At 53.8% G+C, this 26173-nt stretch overlaps 1 protein-coding gene across 1 annotated transcript; it reads right to left on the bottom strand.

The window, feature by feature from the left end:
* Positions 1–8919: 8919 nt before the first annotated feature.
* NKX2-2 (NK2 homeobox 2) lies at positions 8920–20652 on the bottom strand. Its single transcript, XM_059406442.1, has 3 exons — positions 20552–20652; positions 11269–11956; positions 8920–10336 (listed from the first exon to the last, which is right to left on the bottom strand). The coding sequence occupies exons 2-3, from the start codon at positions 11525–11527 to the stop codon at positions 9774–9776; spliced, it is 822 nt and encodes a 273-aa protein (XP_059262425.1). The 5' UTR covers positions 11528–11956; positions 20552–20652; the 3' UTR covers positions 8920–9773.
* Between the last annotated feature and the right edge of the window lie 5521 nt (positions 20653–26173).

Here is a 26173-nt window from a genome sequence, read left to right as displayed (position 1 = left end):
ATGAGACTCTGCAGTCTGCTTTGGCTGCTGTAACAAAGCGCCACAGATGGCAGGGCTGATGCACCAGGGACACATTTCCTCACAATTCCAGAGGCTAAAACTGGGAGAGCTAGGTGTAGGTAGGGCTGCTTTCTTCTGAGACCTCTCTGCTTGGCTCACTGATGGCTGCCTTCTCTCTGTCTTAATATGGGGTTCCCTCTGCGTGTGTCTCTGTCCTAATTTACTCTGTCAGATTGGATTAGGGCCCCCGTCTCCAAACACAGTCACACCCTAAGGTACTGAGGCTGGAGATCACAAAGCATGGATCTGGGGGGACACAGTTAAGTCCCTAGCACCCCATCTCTGCAGCCTCTTCTGAGTAATGAGAGTGGCTCTCTCCACACGTGGATGGCCTGTGCTGTGCGTGTTCCTGTGTCTTGTGTTCCCAAGCCAAAAGTCACCACCTTGGCTGGATTTTAGGGAAAACAACAGCCTATCAGGCATTCTGGACTTGGAATCTAACCAATGGAGATTCTGTACACTGAGGGGTGCCTCCCTGACCCAATCAGATTCTCCCTGTGGGGAGGCAGGGACACGAGCTGTGCTCAGAGAAGCTAGCAGCGTTCTTCTGTTGGGAGAAGACCAAGTCACTGTCCTTGAAGATGAATTCTGAGGGAATAAGAGCCATAGTTCTTAGTGTGCACAAGGGCAGCTGTATGTCCCAGGTTTGATCATGAGGAGACAAAGGGACTGCTCAGCTGCTTAGTCCCTGTGTCCTTCCTTATACAGTTACTCAGTTCACTGATCCCTTGCCATCCCAAACTAATTAGGATGGAAAGATGGATGAATGGTGGCCATTCCCAAGCAACACATGGGGTGAGAGGTCACTGGGATGAGCCATTCAATTGGCTGATCTATGAGAGACCAACACCAGGACTAGGATGAAGACAGAAGTGAGATCTCAAGGATCTGTATCTCAGTTTGGACTCTCTCAGAGGCAGAGCCTGAGACAAGGATTCATGTGCAAGTAGTAATAAGGGAAAGTATCCCAGGAAGGACCAGCAAGGAAGTGAGGAGGTGAGACAGGGAAGGGAAAGAAGCCAGTACAGGATGTGTGAATGAGCAGATTGCCGCTGAGGGCAGCTGGGCTCTGTCCTACTACAGACCTCTGGTTGATGGCATAGGACATGAGACCCCATTGTTTCACCTGGGCAAGGAAACTGCTGTCTATCCATCTTCCACCACTTGAAACTGGTTGAGGACCAAGAACTTCCTGGTATTTGCCAACTATCCCAGGGGGCTAGGACCCTCTGTTCCTCCTTCAGGCAGTGATGCACAAATGTTGGCAGTGGGCAGCTATTGGCACATGTGGACACAGGGTGTGCCCAGGGGCTTTGGACACCACACTGTTCTCTGGGATGGACACTTCCTCCTCTCCAGAACCATGACAGCGGGACTTAGGGCCAGGTGTTTTCACCCTTGGAGGAGCTGGCTATGTGCATTGGTAGAGAGGGATTGACCATTTCTAAAAGGTGCCTTTTGTGATAGACCATCAGGTGTCTGATCCTCTGTCATTCACACAATAATCAGATTCCTTTGATTTGACCTCACAAATCTACCTCCCTCCTTTATGTTAGTTTCTGTGGAGGCAACTCTTATGTTGTAGCTCCAGAGTTAAAGAGATTTGGAGGCCTCTGGAAGTAAACACTTACATAAAACTCCTTTAAACAGTTCCTGTAAATCTCTCAGGTTAGGGAGCCCAGTACTATACCCCAAAGAACATGTTAACCTTTTTTCCATTTCCCCCATATCAGGTAAAAAACAGGTAGTCATTTAAAGATACAAGATCAATTGGAAATTGAAAATTGATTTTTCTTGTACCTTTTATCATTCTGGAGGGAGAGAAGAGCTGCTCATGTCGCCAAAAAAAAAAAAAAAAAAGACGGCAGGCTATGGGTCCAGGTGTGAGAACAGATTCAGAGGGAGCCTCTCAGGTGGACCCCTCAGCCTCTTCCCCCTCAGTTCTTGGGGGAAATACTCAGTGGCCCAGGACAGCTACATGGTACCCAGTGGAGGGAGTGGGTGTGCCACCTTTCTGGAGGAAGTCAACTGGCTGGCGCTGCCCTCACCAGCCAGGCTGCTACCTGAGCTCCTGCTGCTAATGGGAACGGACAGAACCTTGCTCCAGTGGAGAAGCCCGTCACTCAGCTGCCTGCTCCAGAGCAGGAGGGAGCCTTTGCCCATCCCTGCCACGCTCCCTCTTCTGCATTCCCACCCACACCCCTCAGGACTTTCTCTTTATAAGAACACTATCTTGTTCATATGTGGGGTACTTCTCTGAGATTCAGTTTCCTCGTCTGTCTAAAGACAGAGTGGGCATGACAATCAGGTAAGAAGATGTAGGAGAAGCACCTAGCAGGTGCCTGGCCAGAGTGGGTACTGAATAAATGGGGATGGTAGTCACCATCTCAGGTATGGGGGCTGGGAGCAGAGAACTGTGGCTTTCATTGTTCCATTTTATGAATGAAGGCAAAAGGGTGAAACAAGCAGCAAGGAAAGGGATGGGATTTTTTTTTTTTTTTTTTTTTTTTTTTTTTTTTTATCTAAGCCTTTCAGTTGATGTCTGTCAAGCATTCTGACAGGAGAGAACATTTTGGGCGTGGTGGAAGCATCCTGTCTTGATTGTGGCAGTCACTTGGTGTCAGCATGAGGGGCCAGAAGAGCCAGAAGTAAGAACGAGATTGAGCTGGACTGGATAATGTTACCCTCTTCCAACAGGTTCCAGGCGCCAAGTTCATGGGTAGAGTTTTAATTCTCCTGGAATTAAGTTGAGCAACTTGTCCTTCCTTCTACAAAATAAGAGGATAACATCCGCACGTGCTGTCTCTCTCTCTCTCTCTCTCTCTCTCTCTCACACACACACACACACACGCGCGCGCGCGCGCGCGCCGGCCTAACTGTAAAGAAGATTTCACCAAGACACACACACGCACACAAGAATATTTCACGGAGACTTCTCTTTAATCCTGCAGGCGGTCAAGCTACGAAAAATAGTCTTTTCTTATCCAATCGCGCCACCCCGCGGACAACTTGGGCACTGCCGACTCCCTAATCTGACGCCAACCCGCCGGGGTTGAAGGTGTGTGTGGGGGTGGTGCTTAAGAAAGTAAAAGGATCAACGTTTGGAGTCACGAATGCCTTTGATGAGAGGTAGTTCCACCTCGGGCATCCGTGGGAAAGTCAACGAAACAAGTTGGAATTGCGGGTCCTATTTCAGGGCGGGTGTACGTCGCGGAATTTAACCCTTTCAACCCTTTTAACCCTTTCAACCTCTGCCTCAGAAAGGCACCAGGCCGGGGTGGAGTTGGGAGACATCAACAGTGTGGCGTCCTTTCCACTCTCGAATGCTCCTGTACCCCAGTCGAGGCCTCACACAAGGTGCTCTCAGCGGCAGGGCGGGGTGGCGTTCTTGTCTCCATCGCTCAGACCCCAAGCCCCGCGTCGGCATGGCGTCTCCTCCTGGTGGCCAGATGGTGCCACTGCACCGCTCGCCTTCGGCCGGGGAAGGGCGCAAAGAGGTGCAGGGCTTCTCCACCACCGTTCTTCTCCGTCAGCGGCCACCTCTGGGACTGGGATTGGGCGTGGGCCAGAGCAGCAGGAGTCCCGACTCAACGGTAAGCGAGAGGTGAGGGTCTCTCCTTCCTAGTACACCTTACTTCCGACCTCAACCAAAATCAGAATCCTCTTCCTACAGCATGTTCTCGCTCTCCGAACCGCACCCTTACGCTGCCTACTTAGCGTGCACCCACAGGGGCCACGACGGACATGGGGACCGCTCAGAATGGCAGAGACCGTGCCGGGTATCTATCGGGGCGCTCTTCCAGTCACCAGCGCGCACCTGGGCCACTGCACCAGTTTGCTGCTGTTTGTGCCCCAACATGATGGTAATGGGAGGGAGGGACGGCAGGTGGCACGTCCGTGGAAGAAGGATGGGGGAAAACTACGGCGGAGGAACAAGTGCCCTCAAGTTCAGATTCCCTCTGTTGATGCGCACTTTCCAAGACACCTGTGCACGGCCATCTGTGAAGGAGCCGTCTTGACTTGCACGCTCTAATCCGGGTTCGGAGACGCCGACTCCTCCTCGCCTTCTCTCCCGGCGGTGGCCGTGCTTGGGTGGAAATACAGCCGGGACTGGGAGGCCGGCGTGCCTGGGGCACTTTCTGGGACCACCGCGGGCTCGCAGCGCGGTGGCCCGAGTGCAGAGCTCGGGCGCCTCCTGGTGGTGGCGGCGGCGGCGGCGCGCGGCCGCGCCGGGATCTCGCGTCCCGCGGTGCGTCTGCAGGACTTGAGTTCCGCGCGCGGGCAGGTGGTCCGCGGGCCTGCATTTCCCCACTTGCTCGGGTGGCGGCGCCGAGGCCTATATCGCCTCTTAATAACGCTGCCCCGGGGGGAAAAAAATATTAGAGCCTTAAAAAACCAGACTGCGTGGAAGAGGGGAGGGTGTGTGTGTGTGTGAGAGAGAGAGACAGAGAGAGACAGACAGAGAGATAGTTGGGGCATTGGTGAAAGCAATAAAACTCAGATCGCTTCCTTGGAGAGATAGCGGCAGCTATAATGCGCTGGGGGGATCAGGGGTTTATTTGCAGATCCTGGATAAAAGATGATATATCGACACAGTTTAGAGTGTCATTGCGCCTGGCCTCTCAGGAAGCCACAAGTACATATTTCCTGAAATACCGGCCAACACAATATCTAATCCACACACCACTTAAGCATGGGAGGGGAAGCTCAGCATCTTACAAGTTTGCTCCTGGTTTCCTGCTTATGGGTGGGGAGGCCCCACCCGGACAGGATCGGGTGCTTCTGGACTTGCCCTCCCCTAGCCATCGTCTTCAGTCCAAGTAATCACTTAGCGATGGGCCTTAATAAATACGTCTGAGAACTGTCCTTATGCTCGGTAAATATTGGATTAGCTTTTCAATGACCAGGCTCTTGAAAAGGCTCGAGAAATCCACACCAGGTCTCAACTAAGCCTAACAGTCAATAGGTAAGGAAAATAAGTTCTTCCCTGGCTGGTGTGGGGGAGCGTTCAGGACAGGGTTCCTCCTCTTACCAAGTTATCAGATTCTACTAAATATGACAGAAGTACTAGACAGGAAAGTGAGACCCCCGAATTTTGGATTAGCTGGAATTTCTACCATCTTAGTTTCGCTCATTAAGGGCTGAATGACTTTGCCCCAGGGCGACGTGCGTTCCTTCTGTTTACTTCCACAGCACGAACTCTTCAACTCTTCGCTGCAGCACATATTTGTTTGTTTGTTTGTTTGTTTAGGGGGTGCTTACGGGAGTTTCAGGCCAGACTGTTGGGGAGGGGCCTGACCTGAATGATCTCCGATGGCCCTTCAAGAACTCAGACTGCTTCGGTGAGGCAAAACCGGACAAATTCCTCGGAAGCTCTGCTCTGTGTCCCTGTTACTGAATTTTGCTGACCAAAATGATGCAGGAGACGCTGAGAATTAAAGCGCTAGTTCCTCTCTTACCAACGGGAAGGGCGGCGGTGGAAGAAGTCCCTGAACCGGTTTCCCATCGCATTCAGATGCCAGTGGTATCCCCGCGCATCGTAATTCGAATGACCGGGGGTCCGTAACAGAGGGGTCCGGCTGGGCACAAGTGGCTTCAGAACCGGTTGCAGCTGAAACTGAGCAGGGCCAAGACTGAGCGGCCCCTCGGGCTCTCCGAGTCTTCCCTGAAGTGCGCGGAAGGCTGGCTTGCGCGCCTGGGCGTCGCGACTAGGAGGACGCATGGAGATTGGATTTTCATTTACTCTGAGGCCTCGAAGTCCGTGAGACCCCAGCATCCCCGGGTCCTGGACACCTGGGTCTCCTCCTGAGCCCGGGGCAGTCCGGTGGCTTCCTCGGGAGGCCCCTAGACATGCGAAGCTTAGTTCTCAAAATGCGCGCAAGGAGCGCAAATCCTGAAGGCGGACAGTTCATATTCCAGAGCCTGAGCGTTAGAGCCAATATTTTGTAGAGGAGACAGAGACAGAGGACAGAGACAGACTGGGGCGCGGGGGGGGGGTCGGGGGGTGCGGGGAGGGCAGCGAGAGAGCGAGCGAGAGAGCAAGCGGGAGAGGTATCCAGCTCTCAGTGTGTCACGGGGCCTAGGCGGGGCAAGCGCCCTCTGAAACCATCAAAGACAGGGGTGGCTTTTTTCCCCTCCTCCAGCCTCCTCCCCAATAGATATAGCACGAATTTTTAATGCGTCTTCCTTTCACAGACAACAATACAGGGTTTGAAAGCCGGACACAATTTGGGTTTTGTGCGGGTCCCTCCTCGCGCTCCCTGGGCCCAGCTGGCCATATGGAATCCAGCATGGAGCCCGCGGATGACAAAGGGACCCAGTGACAGGCCCAACAAAACCCCAAGGAGACTTCTGCCTGACTCCGGGATTCACTGCCCGCGATAAGCGCGCTGAATGGTGCGGGGTGGAGGGGGAGGGAGGGTGGGCCCCTTCTCCCTCTTCCCCTCTCTCTATCCCCTGCGATTCTTTCTCTGTCTCTTTTTAATATGCACGCCTCTAACATCCCCGGCTCCCAGCTCTCCCATTGTGCCGTTTTGTGCGGCCCTCTGTAGATTGGGCGAAGATAGACTGCCTAAGCGGACCCCGCGCCGGGTGCGCTCCCAGGGCGCTGGGGTTAGGGCCACACAGGGTTCCGCGGGCGCTTTTATTGACTCCATAGGGACCCGGGGACAGAGAGAGGCGGGCGCTGGACCCACCTCCCCAGCTCCCAGCCTCAGGGGCGCACAGCCAGACTGCAGGCCTGAAGGTCTGGCCACCGCCCAAAATGCACCCTCAATGCGCACTCAGCCCTCAGCGCACACATAGTGAAAACCTTCCAGAATTTGGACCTTCCACTTTGCCTCCTTCCTCCCTGGAGGCTTGGGTGGTGGGAGGGCTCCTATGATCATTATTGGCCCCCGGAAGCCCTAGGCCTGGGACAGTTAAAATCAACCGGAATCTTGGGGCCCTGCCTCGGGCCTCCTGACAACCCCTCTCCAAGAGGCTCGGAAGTCTTACATCCCTTCCCGATGCATTGGGGAGTTACAGGAAAGTTACCAGTGGCATCTTCAGTGGTTGGTGTCAGGGCAAGTTGGGCATCCAACTACTGTACAATAAATGATTTAGGGAGAATTCTCTGGGCTTTTATAAGCAGCAAGAACTAAAACCCAAACGTTTCCAGGCTAGTGTAGGGAACAAAGGGAGACTTCTCAGTATTTAGAAAACCTGAGTGAACCCACATGAACCTGGAGATGGGGAAGGACATTTAGTAAGATATTAGAAAGACTTCAGCGCCCTCAATTATCCAGGGGCGGGTGCGCAACGCAGAAATAACGTGTAATCACGTCCCTGGGCGTGTTGAGCTGAGTGCTATTGACGCGCAGATTTGGTCACACGGATAATCATGTTTACTTTAGATATTGAATTAAATCTGATCATCAACTAGAGGGAGCGAGAAAGTCAGCTGGGACCGCTGCCTTGCTCGGCCTCCTCGCCACCCCCTCCTCCCCTCCCCAGCTATGAAGGTGGAGCTCAAGAGAAAACAGGAGATACAATTTCCAAATGAGGCCGACTTTCAATCCCGAGGCATCTCCGCACCCGCTGGGCTCTGAGCTACAGGGACTTGGGTATTTTCGGAAATCCCTGAGACAGAAGAGAGAAGCACCCCCCTCCCCGCAAGTGTGGCCCCTTGAGACGCTCCCCCGCATGGGCAAGTGTGTGCCAGCATGGGCCAAGGAGATCTGTGTGCAACGAGGGTGGGAAAGAATCGGTTCTCTATTAGGGACCGGCCCACACGCCCTCCCCCGGGGCGAACCGGGGGCTGTTTCTTTGCCTCCTGCTCCCCTCACCGCAGCCTTCAGGCCGGGGCACACGACCCCACCTCAAACCCCTACTTTCAAGCAAGCAGTTCGCTCAGTTTCAAGCCGAATACCTGGCCTGGAGGGCTGCGCACCGCCAGATCCTAGAAGGGGTGGAGGCATGGGATCCAGCCTGGGGTTTTGGGGCTGGGAACCCAGAAAGGACGGGGTGGGGGGGTGTGGAAGGAAGGAGGGAAGTTTCCCTTTGTAGGGGTTGTGGTTGTCACTGACTCCTGCCCGCCGGCTCTCTGGGACCAAAGAGCCTAGAGGAAGCTGCAGCAGTCCCCCTCCATCCCCTGAGCCCTGGTCCCCGCAAGTCACACCATTGCAAGGCTTCAAGCACCCCGAAACTTGCCTCTCCCTCTGTTTCGCCCCTGATCTTAGAGCGGTCTCCCAGGCCGCCTCTAGACGGCGGGTTTTGCAAAGGGGGTGGGGAGTAGAGAGAAAATCGACCAGTCTCAACCTCAGCCTCCCCACCCCCCTTCTCTGAGCGAGGTAAATCAAATGCAACAAAGTGAAAGTCATCGACTGTAGTGGCTTCAACAGCTTCTCAGGCTGAAGGAGCCACTCGTAGATTTGGGCGAGCAAGGGGGGTTTGCTCCCTTCGCCTTGGCATTTTCCAAAGTCACTTTTCCTCCTGGAGCCAGAAGGCTGCCACACAGCCCGCGAGGCCTAAGGAGAGGCCCGGGAGAGGGTGGGCGACCTCAGGCTTCTGGTGGACGACTCGAAGGCCCGAGGCCAACCGCTCCTGCCCCAGCCGGGAATCCAAGGCACAGAACCTGGCTGGCCCGCCCGAGCTAGGCCTGTTCGGAGAGCCTCTCCAGCGCCCCCGGTGCCCCTGGTTCCAGACCCCGAAGGGAATAGTGAGTGAGATCGCGGCTAGCGGCCAGGCCGGGGTCCTTGCCCTAAGCCTCAGGCCCGGCGCAGGGCGACAAAGTAAGACAAACGGGAGGGTCGGGCTTGGTTTTTTTAAACACAGGATTTTTATTAAAATTCTTATTTAAAAAAATCGAAAGCTTTCAGCGCCCGGCGCTCTAGGGGAACCGCAAGGAACCGCTGAGCTCCAAGTTCCAGGGCTCAGGACCCGGAGGTGGGGCAAGGGGGCTTCTCGCCTACACATTTTTTCCTTTTTCATATTTGAGAAATGTTTGCACTGAACAAAATATAAAAGGAAAAGAAAGCAGGGGTAACCAAACATAAACAAACAAACAAACAAACAAAAACCCACAAAGAAAGGTATTGGGCCCGGAGGGAGAACAGGCCCGCTGGACTCGAGATCATTTTGGCAACAATCACCACCGATATTTACAACGAAAGCGAAATCTGCCACCAGTTGTCAGAACGTTTACAGGGCCATAAATATTTAGCATTTTCTTATTTTAAAAAAAGGAGAAAATTTCTCTATATTTTTAAAGTGTTCTCCACTTGCTTTAGAAGAAGACGGCTGACAATATCGCTACTCACACAAACATATTTTACAAAATTCACAAAAGCAGGGCGGGGGAAGGGTGTGTTGGTCTTTTTCTCGTTCTCAAGTGAGGACGTTAATGTCGGGGACGATTTGGTCCCCCTGGGGAGAGGCAAAGAAGCAAAGCTGCGCAAACATTCTGTAAACACGGCTTATAGTTCAGCCCTCTCCAAAGGTTGAAAACAAGAGAGGCATGGATGGGGCAGAGATGGGTGGATGGAATCTGCCACTCCAGGGAGAGGCAGGCAACCTCCCGGCGCCTCCACAATGGAGCCAAGAGTCAACTCGACTCCATAGTAATAATTATAATAATAATAATAATAGCCACCGTAAGGACCGAGTCCTCCTCGCTGCCGCCGCCGCCGGGGTGGGGCCTGGGCCTAGGGCCGCGAGTCTCAGAGGGGGGGCGTTCACCAAGTCCACTGCTGGGCCTGGACCAGGGGGTGTGCTGTCGGGTACTGGGGGGTGCTGGCCGAGCTGTACTGGGCGTTGTACTGCATGTGCTGCAGAGACTGCGCGCTGTAGGCCGAAAAGGGGATGCCCGCCTGGAAAGTGGCGGCTGCCAGGTCCTGGGCTTTGAGCGCGTGGCACGGTTTGCCGTCCCTGACCAAAACGGGCACGGCCACTCGGCGCGGCGAGGGTAGGGGTGTCACCTCCATACCTTTCTCGGCCCGGGCACGCTTCATCTTGTAGCGGTGGTTCTGGAACCAGATCTTGACCTGCGTGGGTGTGAGGCGTATGAGGCTGGCTAGGTGCTCCCGCTCCGGCGCTGACAGGTACCGCTGCTGCCGGAAGCGCCGCTCCAGCTCATAGGTCTGCGCCTTGGAGAAGAGCACCCGCCGCTTCCGCTTCTTGCCCGCGTCCCCCCCGCCGCCCGGGGTCTCCTTGTCATTGTCCGGTGACTCGTCGGCCGAAGGCTCCGGGGATTTGGAGCTTGAATCTTGGGGCGCCGCGCCGGCCGCCAGCCCATGCACTGGGGGAGAGAGAAGCGCGTCAGGCGCCTGGAGGCCGCGCGCCGGCGGGGCCAGACCCTGTGCGTCTCGGCTACTCCGTGCGCCCTCCGCCCTCCGCGCGGGGCAGCCCGGCCCCACTGCCTTCGCCTTGACCCTCGCCCTGCTCCATGCGCAACAAAACCGTTGGTTTCCCCCATCGGAAAGAGGCGAAGCGACAGGAATGGGGGCTCCAGGCTCGCGTTTCTAGGGGTTCGCACAGTGTGGGTGCGTATTTGGGGGTAGTGGAGCGCAGAGAAGATCATCCCGAGTTAAGGGCTCCGGCCCCCTTAAGCAGTTTCCTCTCTGGAGGGACGTGGGCAGATTTTTAAAACAAAAACCCCACAATCCCGGCATTGATCGGCTCGGCCATTTAAGGCAGGTTTTTGGGGGCTTTCGTTTTTGCTTTCGGACTTTCTCTACACCCTCCGCACTGCACAAAGCGTCCTCTATGATCGTGCAGGGGGCAGGGTGAGCTATTTATACCCGAGCTACCGGGAGCCTCCCCCACCTTCTACCCGTACCCCGAGGTTTGCTGGCTCGCTCCAGTGCTCCAGGACAGTCCCTCCCGGCTGTCGGGTTGAGGGGGATGGGGGGCTTCCGACCGGAGCCATCAGTCCTGGGTTGACATCTGTAAGCAGCCCTTGGGAGGTATTCCCCTCCCCCTCGTTTTCCTAATTTCTTGCTTTGGAAAAATATCTGAAACCAAGTCTTTTTCCGGTACTGGGGCAGTGGGGGGAGGGTTGAAGAGGAAAGAGTTAGGGCATTATTAACAAGTGTTAAAATTTTTTCTAGAGGAGCAGGCAAGGGATCGAGTTTAAATGGCTCCTTTCCCTTTCTTCCCCAGCTTCCAGCCCGGGCTGCGGCCACAGGATGAGAGGCGCCACTGCCGCGGCGGCCAAGTTTCGCTACTTACGGGAGTACTGGAGGCCCTCCGTGCTGGCCAGCCAGCGCGTATAGGGGTTGTCGCTGCTGTCGTAGAAGGGGTTCTTCAGGGGCAGGCTCTGCACGGTGTCCAGGGTGCCCTGCCCTAGCGGCCCAGCCCTCTTGGCGGGCTCTGGCCCCTCGCTCTCCTCCTCCGGCCCTTCGGCCACCGAGCCCTCCTCATCGTTGGTGTCCGGCAGGTCCAAGATGTCCTTGACCGAAAACCCCGTCTTTGTGTTGGTCAGCGACATGGCTCGGGACCCCGCAATTTATGCCGCAAAGTTGTAGCTTCACTTGGTCAGTTCGTGGCGCTCCCCAGTTGGGGCGGGGAAGGGGTATGGGGGGAGGGAGAGGGGGAGGGGAGGAGGGGGGTGGGCTTTAATAATTGAGATAATTATTATTTTAAAAAAGAGAAAGAAACTATAAGGAAGGGGTGGGGGAGCCCAAACGCAGCTCCTGTGTCTTCTCTGAAACCACGAGGAAATGGACGCAGGGAATGGGCAGCCTGCGCGCCGAGCGCTGCGGGCCGGGCCCTAGTTTGTAACTCCAGGAGAGGTGCCAAGGAGGCGTCAGCTCGGGCTCCGGCGGCCGCTCGGCGCGCGGTGGCGGCTGGTGGCGAGGAAAAAATGGGCCATTGCCCGAGCGATCAGTCCATATAAGGCTGGGCTCCACTCACGAACCTGGGGAGAGGGGGGGAGAAGAGGGGGAGAAAAAGAGGGAGGGAAACAGAGAGGGAGGGAGGGGGAGCGAGAGAGGGAGCGAGAGAAGGGTGGAAAAAAAGGGGGGGAGACATTAAAACGCAAAGGTTGGACACGTGTGGGCGGGTCTTGGAAGTCAAGTGGATGAAGACAGTATTTGCAGATGTGAAATTGTGGGTTTTGGGGAGCTCCGCGCTCCCAGCCAACGGCCCTCTAGAGCAAGATGAGAGGTGTAACGTGTCAATTAATTGCAAAGACGGGGCGAGCCTTTTTTACCCACTATTTACATACAAAGGACCACCGCGTCGCTCGAGAGTCCACACACTTGAAAAGGCCGTTTTAACAAATTGCATCTTTAAAAAAGCGGGGGAGGAGGAGAGAAAACAAAACAGAAACCAAGAGGAACAACAACAACAACAAAATCCTCCTTAACATTCACCGGTTCCTACCTCCCCGCCCCCGTGCGCCCGCCCCCAGCAAGCCGGAAAATTGGCGATTTGTGGCGCCTTTGGAAAAGGGGGAGGGGGCGAAGGCTGAGCCGCGGAAATCTCTCCTCCTCATCGCTGGTGGTTCCCTAAACAAGATCCGGTTCAAATGGCAAGAGCCCAACTTCTGTAAGCCTCCTAGGTCAATATTTTGGTTGAGGCTTAAGGATGAGTACTAGAAATGACAAGGCAAGTAATTGATTCTAGTTAACGCCGAAAGAGCCCGAAACCCAGGAGAGGGAGCGGCTCCGGCCGGCCGGAGCCACCACCAAACGACCCCACCCCCCTCCAGCCACTCTTTATTTGCTAAAGACTTATTTATTTCCTTCACTCCGCCTCTTTCTCTCCCCAACCCCCTTCCATTTCTAAGCGGCCGGGGAGCACAGCGCAGTTCACTTGCTGCTTTGCGGGCAGCCCGGGAAGGGAAGGGAAGTGGAAGGGGAGGGGTAAGGTGGGGGTGGGGAACTCGAACTTGGGCCGGGTTCGGTCCGCGGCCCCGTAGCTTCTGGGCTCTGCCGGCCGCGTTCTCTGGGTGGAGGAAAGGACAGACGGCCCGGCGCCCTTCCTGCCCCTTATTATGCCTCACTCTCCAGCCCTCCTCCCTCTTCGGCCTCCTAGCAGCGGTGGGGGCGGCGGGAAGGAAGAGGGGAAGGGTGGGGTGGGGGTCAGGGGAGCTGCATCCAGCCCGGGTGAGGACCCCGAAAACCGCAGGGGAGGGGGGTCGCATGCCGGGCGGATGGTGCTGTTTTCCTTGGAGTTTTCCTCTCCAAAGCAAATCCTTAAATTTCGTCTCTTTTGGTTGCCCCAGGGGCGCGATCGGAACACTTGCTCCAGGCTCCCAGCTTGCATTAGGATTGTGTGAGGTTCCTAACCTCTCGCCAGCCTCGGAACTGAACTTTCCTGGGACAGCACCTTCTCCTAGGCGCTGAGAGAAGCCCAAGCTGCACTTCTGCCCTTCTTTGCAGTTTCCCCTTTCCTTCCTCCCTTCCTTCCTTCCTTTTCTTTCTCTTTTTCTTTTTTGGTTTGGGGGGGTAGTGGGTGAGGGGAAGGTTTGCTACCTGATGCTCCCGTCGGTCCTAGAAAAGCGTCAGGAGGTGCGGGGGCGGGGGGGGGGGGAGGGGTGGGGGGTGGGGTGGGGTGCGGGGGGGTGGTGGGGAGGAGCAGAAAAGGCGGCACGCGGGGTCCGGGTCTCGCCCTCCCCTCTGGTCTTAGCCGCGGCCGCCCCAGCGCTGGCAAAGAAGCGCGCGGGGCTCGGTTCTCTCCGCGCGCAGCTGCGGCGGCCGCCGCCGCGCCCCTGCCACCCCCGGGTTGCCAGCGCCCGGTGAGGGCGCCTCTCCCCGAGCCGCTCGGCGGCTTTCTGTAGCCCTGGCTGCCTCGCCCCCAGTATGTGACGTGGGTGACAATGGCCCAGGTTAGAGCGAGCCCCTCGTCGGCGCGTCCTGGGTGGTCGGACCCGGGCAAACACAAATACAAACCGATTGCTAAGCTGCGGACAATGAGCGAAATGTAGACAAATGTCCCGCTCCCGTTGGAAGCCTTTGTCCCGGCTCGGTTTTTGCATTTATTTCAGTGGCGAAATAATACATGATTGACGCTCTCTTTCAACGTGTCCTAACTGTTTGGAATAAATCTAAGGCTGTTCCTAGTTGTCATGGCGTTCAACCCTTTTCAATGGACTATCTCTTCATTCATTTCTGAATCCGTCCACAATATTAAGGAAACCCCTTCATGTCGACGCTCCCCATTCCTCTCTTTCTCTTCCTACTTTTTCTTTTTTCCTTTCTCCCCCTCCTTCCTCTTTTTTTCCCTGCAAGAATTAGAAACTGGTTGGAATCGTGTTCCTCGAACTCATTACTTTTCGTGCTTTTTTCCTCTCTCTCCAGTCTGTCTTTCTCAGCCTCTCTCCCCATTGCCTCCCCCTTCCCCCTTTCACGTGGGAGCTCCCCGCCCTGTCCTGTCGGAGGAGGGAAGTTGGTTCTTCAGGAGTGTGTGTGTGGGGGGGCGGGTACAGTTTGGAAACAGGGACAGGCTGGGCCTTCCCAAGCCATTGTTAGTCCACTGCAAAATAAATAACTGGCGAGAAAAAGTTCCTCAACCCAAGCCTTGCAGAAAAGTCCCTCCTGTGGTCCCTCCCCTTATTCCTCTCCCTCAAGGGGGGTGATATCTGGGGGATCCGGCTCCAGGGATAGGGAAGGGCCAGAAAGGAGTCTGGTTGGGACAGATCAGTTCTTGGGTTGGATGAAAAATTGTCTTTTGGCAAGATGTGTCGCTTTTTGCATAACCTCAGACCCATCTTTGATAGGGGAAGGAATCACCCCCAGATGCCTTCTCAGAGTTTGTTCTTTTCCTTACCTTGGAACCACCTAGCTCCATGCACAAGGTCTCCCCTCCCTTTCCCAATACACAGGGCCTTTCCCTCAAGATCTAATCGGCCTGCCTTGCTGATTTGGGCCCCTCCCCCTCTCCCTGGGAGCCTCCTCAGTGGGCATAGTACCTGAGAGACAAATTTTCCTACAGTTGTCTGTAGGAAAGAAAGAATTTCCAGACTCCTGGGAATTCATCGAGGAGAGGAGAGGGAGAGCTGACCATGGTGCCTATAGAAGGAGGCCTCCAGCTCATTACCAGCTCCATTCCCCACTGTGCCTGTCCTTTGGTCTCCACTAGCCAGAGATCTTCCAACACCTCAGGTCACAGTGTCCCCTTCCAAGAGCACTTGTGCGGCCACACTTTGCCTGTCAGCACAGGCCAACGCCTGGGTATCAGCTCCCTCAGCCATCTCCCGGACTTGGGGTTGCATTTTTTCCTTCCTTCTCTTGGTCTCAAGAGCCTCCCCCTGGCCTACAGCCACCACGCTCTGCACCCAGTGGAGCGAGGTCCACTGCGCTCAGGGTCTCTCTCCTGAGACCTCACCAGTCCATTTTCCCCAGTCGCTTCCTTGCCCGTGTGGTTCCCGCGACCGCTTCCAAAGCGCTGACATTTGCAATTGAAAAGGCGCAGGGAGACCGCTGGGAGGCTCATAATTGAAGGGGAGAAACTCTGCTTGTTAGAGGAAGATCATAAAACGCAAGTCCCCCAGGAGTGGCCTGCGGATGCTGGGAGGCCGGCATGGGACCAGCTGGCGGCCAGTGGCAAGTCCTCTGCCAGAGCACGCTCCAAGTTCTTCCCGATTTCATGTGGCCGGGAAGAGCCGGGGGAATACAACCAAACACACCTTTCCACACAAATATTAAACAGGTGATTGCATTCCGAGGACTCCTCAAGAGGTCTCTCTGGGAGCACCACAGCCCAGTCTTTTCCAGCTGAGATCTCCAGTTTGGCGAGATTCCGCGCGCCCAGAAAGCTGTAAACCCAAATCTGTGCTCTGCCCCATCTCTAGAATTCTTTATTGATGTCTCCGCCATCCCCACCCTGTCCATTCTAAACAAACAGTTTCGCCTTGCACCAGTTTCAGCTCTGCCTGGATGTGCTCTAATCTCCCTCCGCTTGGGACTCTAGTAAATTCTCTCCAGGTTCCATCTAGCAGCCAGGAGAAGACAATGTCCTGGTTGCATCTTGTTTGGGTTGGGGCTTTAAGTTCTGCAAGCAGCGGCGCGGGGGAGCTCCTGAGCGTTCTGCCACCGGCCCTGTGCGGCTGAAAACTTGGGCAGGTGGAGATGGACGCCGGAAGTCTGATCGCAGCATGTTCTAGGCCCGAGATAAGTCTGGCTGTCTTTGGTGTACAACACCACCTAGCACTCCCTGCCAGGGTCATCGGTGCAGCTAGAGGTTCCCCGTCTCTGGTCTTTATTCTCAAAGATGGGGTTCCAGGTGTCCTACAAAACACTCCATATTCCTTCTTCCCACGTTTAGTATGGGTCCAAAGGGAGTTGCAGGCCCAGAGAGGAGGTGGAGAAGAGGAAGGGAATCTTTCTCCCCGGAGTCTAGAGGGAACCTCTTTTGGGAGGCTTCTCAGGCGGCTAAGCTCCTCCTCAATCCGGAGGGATTGAAGCGCAGGCGGCTGGAGAGGGCGGCGGGGAAGCTGAACAATCGCCGGAGGCCCATGAGGGGAGGTGAATGTACACACGCTAAGTGGCCCCACTCCAGGACAAGTGGCCCTCCAAGTCGACCCAGTGTTTACCTGTTTACTTTCCCAGGTAGCTCAAACACGAGCGCCTTTTCTGAACTCCCGAGCGAGGGGGCGGCCCTGGTGCTCCCTGCCTCCCAGTTTTTCAGTTTCCCCACACCGCGGCTTTACGCCCCCTGTTGGGGGAGGGGTGAGGTCCGAAAGGCAGCAAACGAGGAAAGAAAGGAAGATAATTTGGGAAAGTGAGGAGAGGCCTGGGCACACCCCACGCGCGGGGGCCCGGCTTGATGCGCTAGTGGATAAAGTGGGCGTGCTGGGGAGGCATTCGGCCCCGCCCCCACACCTCCACATCTCTCTTCTGGGCTTGAGGGCCTCTTGGGAGGTGTCCCGCTCACATCTGTCCCTTTTCCGGCTGGTGAAACCTTGCTGGTTAGGCACGTCCTCCTGGGCAGTTTAGGGCAGAAAAAGTCTTGGGGGAGCGCCTTGCAGGCCAGCTCCAAAGGGGGGGGGGCCTTGAGGAACCTAAAGCGTCCTCAGCCCTAAGTGGCACCCCCTTGCCCTTCCCACCCACAAAAGCGCCTCCAATCATTAAAAATACAAGGCCTTTCCCCTTTATTTGGAAACACTGATTTGTTTGACTTCATTCTTTTTTCTTCTTCTTCTTATTTTGGAATGAAAAGAGGTTGAAAAGAAACTCCTTCCCTTGTACAGTATGTGGCTGAGCTCCCATTCCCCCGCACATCCCATCTCGGATAACAACGTTCAAGTGGATTAATTTATTGTCTGGTTAGCGCCAAGGTGCAAGCGTTTGTCTTCATTCACTCCCGAAACAAAGCGCGTTGCACCTTCCTGCTCCGGCGAGGATTAGCCGCGAGGACACAAAGGTTTTGTCGGACGGGGAAGGTTTATTTTATCGCGGGTTGGAGACTCAGAGCGTGGCGTGCACTCGAAATCAATGGGGAAGGAAGGAAAATGTCGCCCAGTCTGGTCCCTGAGCCTGGTGATAAAGACGTGCACCTTTAAGATGCGCACCTCCAAAGCGGCCCAATGGTGGCTTCGATACCAGGTACTGGAACAGGCGCTTCAGGAAGCAGGTGTCAGCTCTGACCTCCAGATGAAAAAAGTGGAGGAGTGTGGCCCAGGGTACCACCCCAAACAGGGACCTTTCCTAACCAGAAAACTGAAAGTCAGGCTTGTCTCCGGTGGGTCCAAGCACCGACTGGCATGCCTTCTGCTCCCGGGAGAAAGAAAGTGACTCCTTGCAGCCTGTGTTGGGGAGGCCTAAAGCTCTGCCCGTGTGCAACTTTCTGAGGCTAGGCCACGACAGGGGCAAATCTCTGGCAGAAGAGAACCACAGCCATTGGACCAGATGGACCAAAAAGTGAGGGCTAGCATGAATGGAAAGAAAATCTAGCCCACTTGGGGTTTAAGTATAAGGTGAGGTTTTTTTTTTCTTTCTTTGACTAATCCTGTGTTAAATCTTAAAATTGACCCCAGAAGGGGAAGAATGAGTGGGTGCCTCCCAGAAGGACAATCTTTCCAAGTCACCAAGAAGGTGTTGGGCAAATAAGTTTTCCAGGCTCAGAGAAGGAGCTCAGATTCTGTGTCTGGGGCGAAAGTGTCCCCCCGACCCCTGCTCCGCAGCCACTCTGAGAAACCACGGAGAGAAGACCCGATCTTGGCACCTGGAGCCTGGATTTCTCCTGCAGTTAATTGTGGGTGCAGCTTGCTGTCATCTCAGTGAACTACCTTCCCCTATCCTTTTTTTTCCAAGGTGAAATATACATCACTTTCCCAATTATCTGAAAAAAAAAAAAAGGAAAGAAAGAAAAAGAAAAAGAGAGAGAGAGAAGAGAGAGAGAGAGAGAGAGAGAGAGAGAACGAGAACGGCAGCTATCTCCTGAGGACAAAAATTGTAATAGAAATTAGGATTTCTCTTCCTATTAATCAGCCTCATTGTGTGGGCGTAAGACCCCGCGGACATATGTTAGGACTTTGATAAATGCACTTTAATGAGATCTTTGAAAATGCTTCCAATAAAATAAAAGGCGAGAAAAGCCGTTTAACTTTCATGGATGTTAAATTGAACACGAAATGTGGCTCCGGGCACATTACAAAATGGAACCGGCCTCCCTCCAATGTTTTCTTTAAAAACGCGGCTCTAAGCTCCCCTTGGGCCAAATGAGCCTGTCCCAGCCAATCCATTGTCACTGGTTTATTGGGGAAACCAAACGCCATGTCCCCCCAGGGCGAACCCCTTTGCTTTATTCGTTCGCGCTGCTCTGATGATTAAATATGTTACAATGAGATTACGCAGCGTCAGTGTTGCCTTCAGGAACGTTCGTCCAGCCAAGCCCGACCTTCCCCCGATAAGGGCGATTTCAATGCAGAAGATTTGGGTTTCTCAAGGAAACACGGCGCTGAAAGCATGTTCTTATCTGAATTTACTTCTTAGCACGTGACAAAATCATTACCACAAGACTTCGAACACCAACCGGCCTCTTCTAACCGGTTAGTATGCAGCATTTAACGCTGGGTCAGGCGGGCTGATGTGAAATGTAGTCGTCGCCGGCGCGGGGAAGCCAAGTTCTCGCCTGCGCTGAGAAGGGCTGGGGTCGGGAGGGACGAGGAACCGACCTGTGAGGGCCCTCAGGCACTAGAGGGAGGGGGTCCTGGGCATCTTCCTCTCAGGTCTCCAATCTTGAACGCCAGAGGTCTGCGACCCTCCTTCAGACGCAACGCTCCCTTTCTACCCCCCAAGGCCACCAGCGTCGAGGAGGCCCGAGAGGTGCGCCAAAGGGCTCCTTGCTCCTTGTAGTGTTCATGTGTGGCTGGGGAAAGGGGCTGGAGCGGAGGGAGCGCCCCTGGGAAACCGGGACCTCAGCAGACCCCACCGAGGTTCATTTCTGATGCTCTGGCGATCTCTACTGACGTAAATGAGAACTGTCTGGTGCCCGGCGCGGCCCGGGCGACACTCGTCCCCTCAAAGTCCGAGTTTAGGCTGCCTTCCGCCGCGATCCCCGACCACTGCTTGGCCCCCCAGCCCTGGACCTTCCTGCCTGCGACTCCCGCCACTTACCCTACTCCTGCTCATAGCCCCTCCACCTCGAGGCCCGGTTCCGCGGGAGGAGAATCTCTTTCTCCACTAGGTGCCACCTCCAAATTACCTTCGGGACTTCTACCTCGGATTTAGCTCCCAGTCCCGAGCACCCGCGGCGCACAGGGGAGACTCACCAGGCGGAGGTGGGTGCAGAGGCGCGCCCTCCCTTAGAGCAGCCAGGGCAGCCCTGGAGCATCCGGCACCCGGCAGTGGGGAGGGGGCTGGCGAGGCGCCCGGCGCGCCCGCTCCTCCTCCCACTCCCCGGCGCCGCCGCGACAGCCACGCCGCGTTTCAAGGCGCGTCTTTATCTAGCCCTCCACCTACCCCGACCAGCCCCCCTCCAAGCGCCCCTCCTCCACCGCGCGCCCTCCGGGGCGGGGCCGGGAACAGCATCGCGGCCCTCCTCCCGGCCGCGCACCTGCCCAGCCCCTTAGGGCAGACCCATTTCCGCGGCCCCGCGGGGAAGCGCGCGATGGCGGGAGCACCTGGCCACGGCGGCAGGTAAAACTTTTCCTGTCCGCGGGCGGGACGGGCGGGGCCGGCCCCTCCCCGATTGCCCCCGCCCCCCAGAACCTGAGGAGTCAGAGGAAGACCTCAGACGCCCAGCACTTGCCCACCTGCTGCTTCCGGACTCCTTGGCTAGGGGACCCTGCCGAGTCGGGCGCAGCGAGAGGGAGGGGCGCTCCAGAGGGCGCGCAGAGGACCCCAAAGCCTGGCACAGCTTGGCGAGGATGGCAGTGCCCGGAGAAACCTCTCCCCTCGCCCGCCGCAAGGACCGTGCCTGGAGAGCGTCCCGATCCGCGGCGGCAGCGGAGGCCAGCGCCTGACAGCGAGGGGCGAAGCTGGCTCCACTGCGGCTCGCGGGCTCCGCCGCGTTCCTCGCACCCCCCAGTACGCCGGCCCCGCGCTCCAACAGGAGGCTTGCTTACCTGGAGCGCGGCGCGCCGCTGGGCGGGTGCTCGGCGAGCGTGCGGGTCCCCGGCCGCTCTTTATCCCGAGCCGCGGAGTGGCTGGCGCTCGGGCAGTGGCGCGGCGCGGCCGGCCGGCGAGCTCTCCCCCTCCCGGCCCCAACTCCCCGCCCGGCGGCCCCACCCTCCCGGCTCCCGGCCCCGCGGCGGCAGCGCAGCCTCCGCGGAGGGGGCCGTTCCCCCGCGCCGCGCGCGCTCTGTTTGTTTTCCTTGCCCGACTGACGTGAGTCAAAATATTGGCCATATGTTCAGCGGTAATAAATTGGGTATGAGCGCAAACACACTTGGGCTTCGATGGCTCTTTCACTGCCACATGGCCGGCTTGGGGGAGGGGGCTACCACCTTGCCTTGGCCCTCACCCCCCCAAAAGGGCGGGTAGGTTCCCTCTCCTTAGCGCCCCTCTGAGCTGGAGATTGGGACCCCGGGAGTCTCCACTCTCTAGCCTTTCTTCGGCCCCGGCGGTGCCTTGGACGCTGCAGTCCCTGAAGAGCTCGGCTACTGGTTAACAAGGTCGCCATCTATAAATTGCTTGGTCGCTAAGACGCCATAAAACCGAAGGGCCAGATGTGGCACGTTATTTATGTGTGAAACAGCGTTTACATTAGATACGCCGACCGAAGGCGGATAGCACGACTTCGCGGGAGGTCACAGACCTCTCGCTCTGGGCTTTAGGCTCCACCCCCAGGACGCCTTCTCCCTCGAGATTGAGGGGTGTTGGTCTTTCTGGGAAAGGGATCCAGCTTTCTGCAGCCTAGGAAGAAAGTGATTTCAGTGCACTTGTGCCAAGGTGCCACCTGTCCAGGATTAGAGGCAGCCTCTGGGATTTATTTCCGTAGTTTTTCTGTCCCCCCCCCCCTCCCAGGGCCTGGGAGGCTGTTTTATTTTCCAGGCGGGTGATGCGTTCCATGGGACTTTGGTCTGAAAGGTGGTATTTGAAAGCTGAAGATGTTCAGCCCTGTGGGATGTGAGGGTGGGGGCCTCCTGGCTCCTTAGGGAGGGAGTTTCTGAAAGCAGAGTTGGAGGTGGAACTGTTCATCTGGTTGAGGGAGCACCAGAGATTAGTCCTACCTCAAGCCGGACTGTGGACTCCAGTGTCAGGTATCACCCACCTTATTTAAATTAAATGGGAGCCAAAGCACTCAGACAGAGGCAATCCTGGCATTGGATATGAAATTGCTTCAGGAGAGGGAGGTAAATACTGTGTAGTAATAGAAAACAATTGTTTTGTTTTGTCTCTTCCAGAAGAAGGCCTCGGGACTGCATGTCCGTGGACTGGCCACCTTACACTTTACTCACATGAATTCATTAAGAGTCATTGTCTCTCCTGTGCCATTATTTTACTATTTCTTGAAGTGAACCAAATTCTCTCTGTGGTTAATAAGCACTGAGCCAGGCCCCCTACCTTCCTTTTCATCTTCAAAACACCTGGGGTTCCCTGAATGACATCTTCCATCTGGCCAAGGAAAATAAGAGATGAAAAATGTTGCCCTACTGCAGGGAAAAACATAAGCATTTGACTTCACTATTACAAGTTACCCTGGGTCTGTGTGCACTGGATAACGGTCCTTAGGTGGCAGTTAAGGATAGAAAAATGATGCTGTAGGAAGAGGGTGGGAGAGAAGGGGGGAGTGGATATGGGGGGGGGGGAGGAACTCATTCAACAGGTGCAAAAAGGAGCTATAAAATGAAGCTCTTAACCTTAAGTGCCAAGCACAAACAGTACCTCCCCAGGTCTGCTCTCTTGGGCTATAGAGTGAGCTACCAGAAATATTCAGTTACTGCAGAGGGATTTGGGGCTACCCTCAAGCCTGTGGGAGTCATTGATCTTGGAAGATTACTACCGCATTTCATTCTTTTTTTTTTTTTTTCTGGGATTTTAAGCCTTTATTTATGGTTAAATTTCCAAATCTAAAGTGTATTTTCGATTTTACCTAACCTCCGGATGTAAACTCTGGGATCACCAATGAATGGTTTCTTTGGTTCAAAATATTGTTTCATGCCCAAAATTGGACAGGGGGATGTGAAGGCAGACCTTCACATTTGTAGTCCTTCTCTCTTTGTCTAGGAAATGCCCTAGAGGGAGACTTGTGGTTTCCCCTGCCCATATCCCTGACACCGGCTACACAGTGAACAGAGATGCACACTGTGAGCTTAGAGAGTGTATATGGTATTGGGGTGGAAAACAGAGATGTGAGCAAAGACTACATCAAATAAGTCTTTATGTCATTCTCCATGTAGGAAGCCCTAGTCAAACATAGCAAATATACCAGGTCATCAAATAGGCAAATGATTATAAAAATCTATTATAAAAGAGATGCAGTGGGGAGCAAGATTTAAATAAAATGCAACTGTTTAAGATAAAACTCACTTGGCCTCTTATTGGGCTTATCTAGCAATCCAGGGCTAAACATGACACACTTCAATGTCCTCAGACCTAAGCACAGTTCATGCAGTGTCTTTTCTTAGTTCTATAGTCTTTTATATTAGTATTACTTCAGAGACATTGCTGTTCTATCCATGGGCTCAAAATTCATGAACTTTTAACACTGATAAAACCTTCCTCCATGAAGTTCTTCAAAGGTTAACATCAGCCACAAGGTGCTTGTGTTGTTTGCCTCCAGGAGTGAGCTGTTCTTGGTACTTAAAAGTAAAAATCAACCGAAACAAAAACTTGAGACTGTTTTGAATTGAGCTAGAATGTAATTGCATTGTCTCAAGAAGAGTTCTACCATTGTTCTTGCAGGAAGACTTCCTTGCTCCTTACAGATGCCTGGGCCGCTATGCAGTCCAGCCATTCAAGGAAGACAGCTGCCTTGCTTGTGGTTCACCTGGGCATCATGCATGGTGGCCAAGGGAGCTTCATCGAAATGGAGCTGAGATGGAGGAAAGTCAGTGACCTAGCTATGGTGGGGGTCGCTGAGCATCTGCAGATATCATCAGAATACAAATGAGGTGTGGGGGAGACTCTGCAAGTATGCAATGCCCCTTCTACCTGCCCTTGGCCGGTGGAAGAGTCAACTGAGCTCATCTGACCTGGAATGGTGGTCCATTTTATTTGAAAGCAGACCCACTTCTTTTCCTCCAGGGCACTCCTTAGTATGGCTGGAAGGCAGAAGGCCTGGTCTTATGAGGCTTTTGGGCCCCCAGAGGTTGAGAATGATACCAGCTCCCTCTTATCTCTTGCAGAGAGCCTGGGTGAACAAATGCAGCAGGACACAGATCATTTTGTTAAAGCATCGCCAGTGGCCAAGGAATTTGGTAACATGTGTCAAATCTTCAAGAAGTAAAAATCAGATGCATCTAGAGATAAAAACTAGATTAGTGGTTGCCTAGGCTTGGGGACCCTAGCAGCTGAAGAATGATAGCTAAGGGGTGGGAGGTTTCTATCTGGGGTAATGAAAATGTTCTAAAAATCACTGTAGAGAGATGATCACACAACTCTACGAATATACTAAAAACCATTGACTTATACAGATTAAATTAGGCAAATTGTATGGTATGTCTCAGTATCTTAATATCTCAATAAAGCTGTTTAAAAATAGTGAATGCATCCTTTTTTCCCCTCTATTCTTTTTTTTCTCCATCAAGTCTAGAAAACACATGCTCTACTAGAAGCTGGGAGGGGCTGGTGGAGATAGGGGAAGAGTAAACCTGAAAGCTATTTTTCATTTCTTGGTCCCTTTTCTGAGTATTTTCAAACAGAAATGTTGAAAAATAGTGATGGAACATGTGTACACCCTCAACTTTGATTCAACAATTATTAACACTTTGCCACATATGCTGAATCACTCTCTGTAAAGGCAATTTCTTTGCATTAAACTACTTGGAATTAAGGCCAATCCCCATTCTGGATCAGCCAGACTGTTTTCTTCTGGTGTCATTTCCCTTGCCCCTCTGTGCCACACACAGCCATAAACCGGATGCTAGATCCGAGTCTGGATAGGGAACATCACATGTGTGGCATGTCACATTGAATCTCATTAGGAAGCTAATCCCTCTATTAGTGAGACTACATTTGATCACTTGGTTAAGGTGATGATTGACCCATGTGAATTAGTAAATGATTATTAAGCAATCTGAGGAGTAAGCAATACTTTAGTATTGTTTCAATATTCTTTGTCACTGTGTAAATATTGCCCAATAATTTCCAGCCACTTGTTTTAGCATCCATTGCCTGAATCTCATTGCTCTGAATCCCAATGCCTGCACTTGCTGGCATTTTTCTGTAAAGAAGAGCTTCCTTTCCCTTGGTCCCCACCATGGACCCATGGAATTAAAAACTTTAAATTAACACCATTCTTTTGATGCTTGGGATATCCAAATTACCCATGGCAAGCAGAGTACTAGAAAGTGCTGAGGGAAAAGTCAGACATAGAAAATGATGAGAACCTGAAAGGAGCCCACGAACCTGCACAATTTGTGATTCTCAGTGGTTCTCAGGAACTTAAGTTATCATGGAAGACTTCTGTATATATTTCTGACCAACAATGAGTGGCTCATTACCAAATACAAGAAAAAAAAAGCTCAAATTCCACAGTTTCAGGAAGTTTAAAACACAGCATTAAAACAAGACCAAAGAGGGTGCCTGGGTGGCTCAGTGGGTTAAAGCCTCTGTCTGCCGTCCGCTCAGGTCAGGATCTCAGGGTCCTGGGATGGAGCCCGACAATGGGCTTTCTAATCAGCAGGGAGCCTGCCTCCCCTTCTCTCTCTGCCTGCCTCTCTGCCTACTTGTGATTTCTGTCTGTCAAATAAATAAAAATAAAATCTTTTAAAAAAAACAACAAAACAAGACCAAAGAGATCCATCTTAAGAAGTTGGTTCATGTGACTACAGAGTCCAACAAATCCAGAATGTGCAGAGCGAGCTGACAAGCTGGAGACCCACAGAAGAGCTGATGTTGCATTTCAAGTCTAAAGACCATCAGGCTAGAGAATTCCATCTTTTGTTTTTTAATATTTATTTATTTATTTATTTATTTTGGAGTGTGTGTGTTTGTGTGTGTGTGTGTGTGTGTGAGAGAGAGAGAGAGAGAGAGAGAGAGAGAAGGTGTGCATTGGGGAGGAGCAGAGAGAGAAGGAGTGAGAGAATCTCAAGCAGACTCCCTGCTGGGCATGGAGCTGGATGTGGGGCTTGATCTCACAACCCTGAGATCATGACCTGAACTGAAATTGAGTCAGATGCCTGGCTGACTGAGCCACCCAGGTGCCCCTGGAGAATTCCTTCCTGTGCTGGGGAGGGGTACAAATCTGGTTCTATTCATGCCTTCATTTGGTTGGTTGGGGCTCACCCACATTAGGGAGGGTAAACTGCTGTACCCAAAGTCCACTAATTTAAATGTTAATTTCATTCAAAAACACCCTCATAGAAATAATATTTGACTATATTTCTGGGCACTGTGACCCAGCCACAAAATTAACCATAACACCCCCTAATTAACCAATGTTGACAATTCTGCCCCAGGATCCATGAGTGTTTATGGAAAGTCTTGAGCTAAGTTTTTCAACAACTACAGCCACACAATGCCACACAATGCTGGGTCCTTTGTCCCAAATTTTGTCCTTCCTGGTTCAGGACAGACATTGG

This window comes from Mustela nigripes, chromosome 7 (genome assembly GCF_022355385.1).
Source record: "Mustela nigripes isolate SB6536 chromosome 7, MUSNIG.SB6536, whole genome shotgun sequence".
NCBI classification, from domain to species: Eukaryota; Metazoa; Chordata; class Mammalia; order Carnivora; family Mustelidae; genus Mustela; species Mustela nigripes.
Note: the sequence above shows the minus strand (reverse complement) of the source record. Positions and strands in the feature narration are given on the sequence as shown.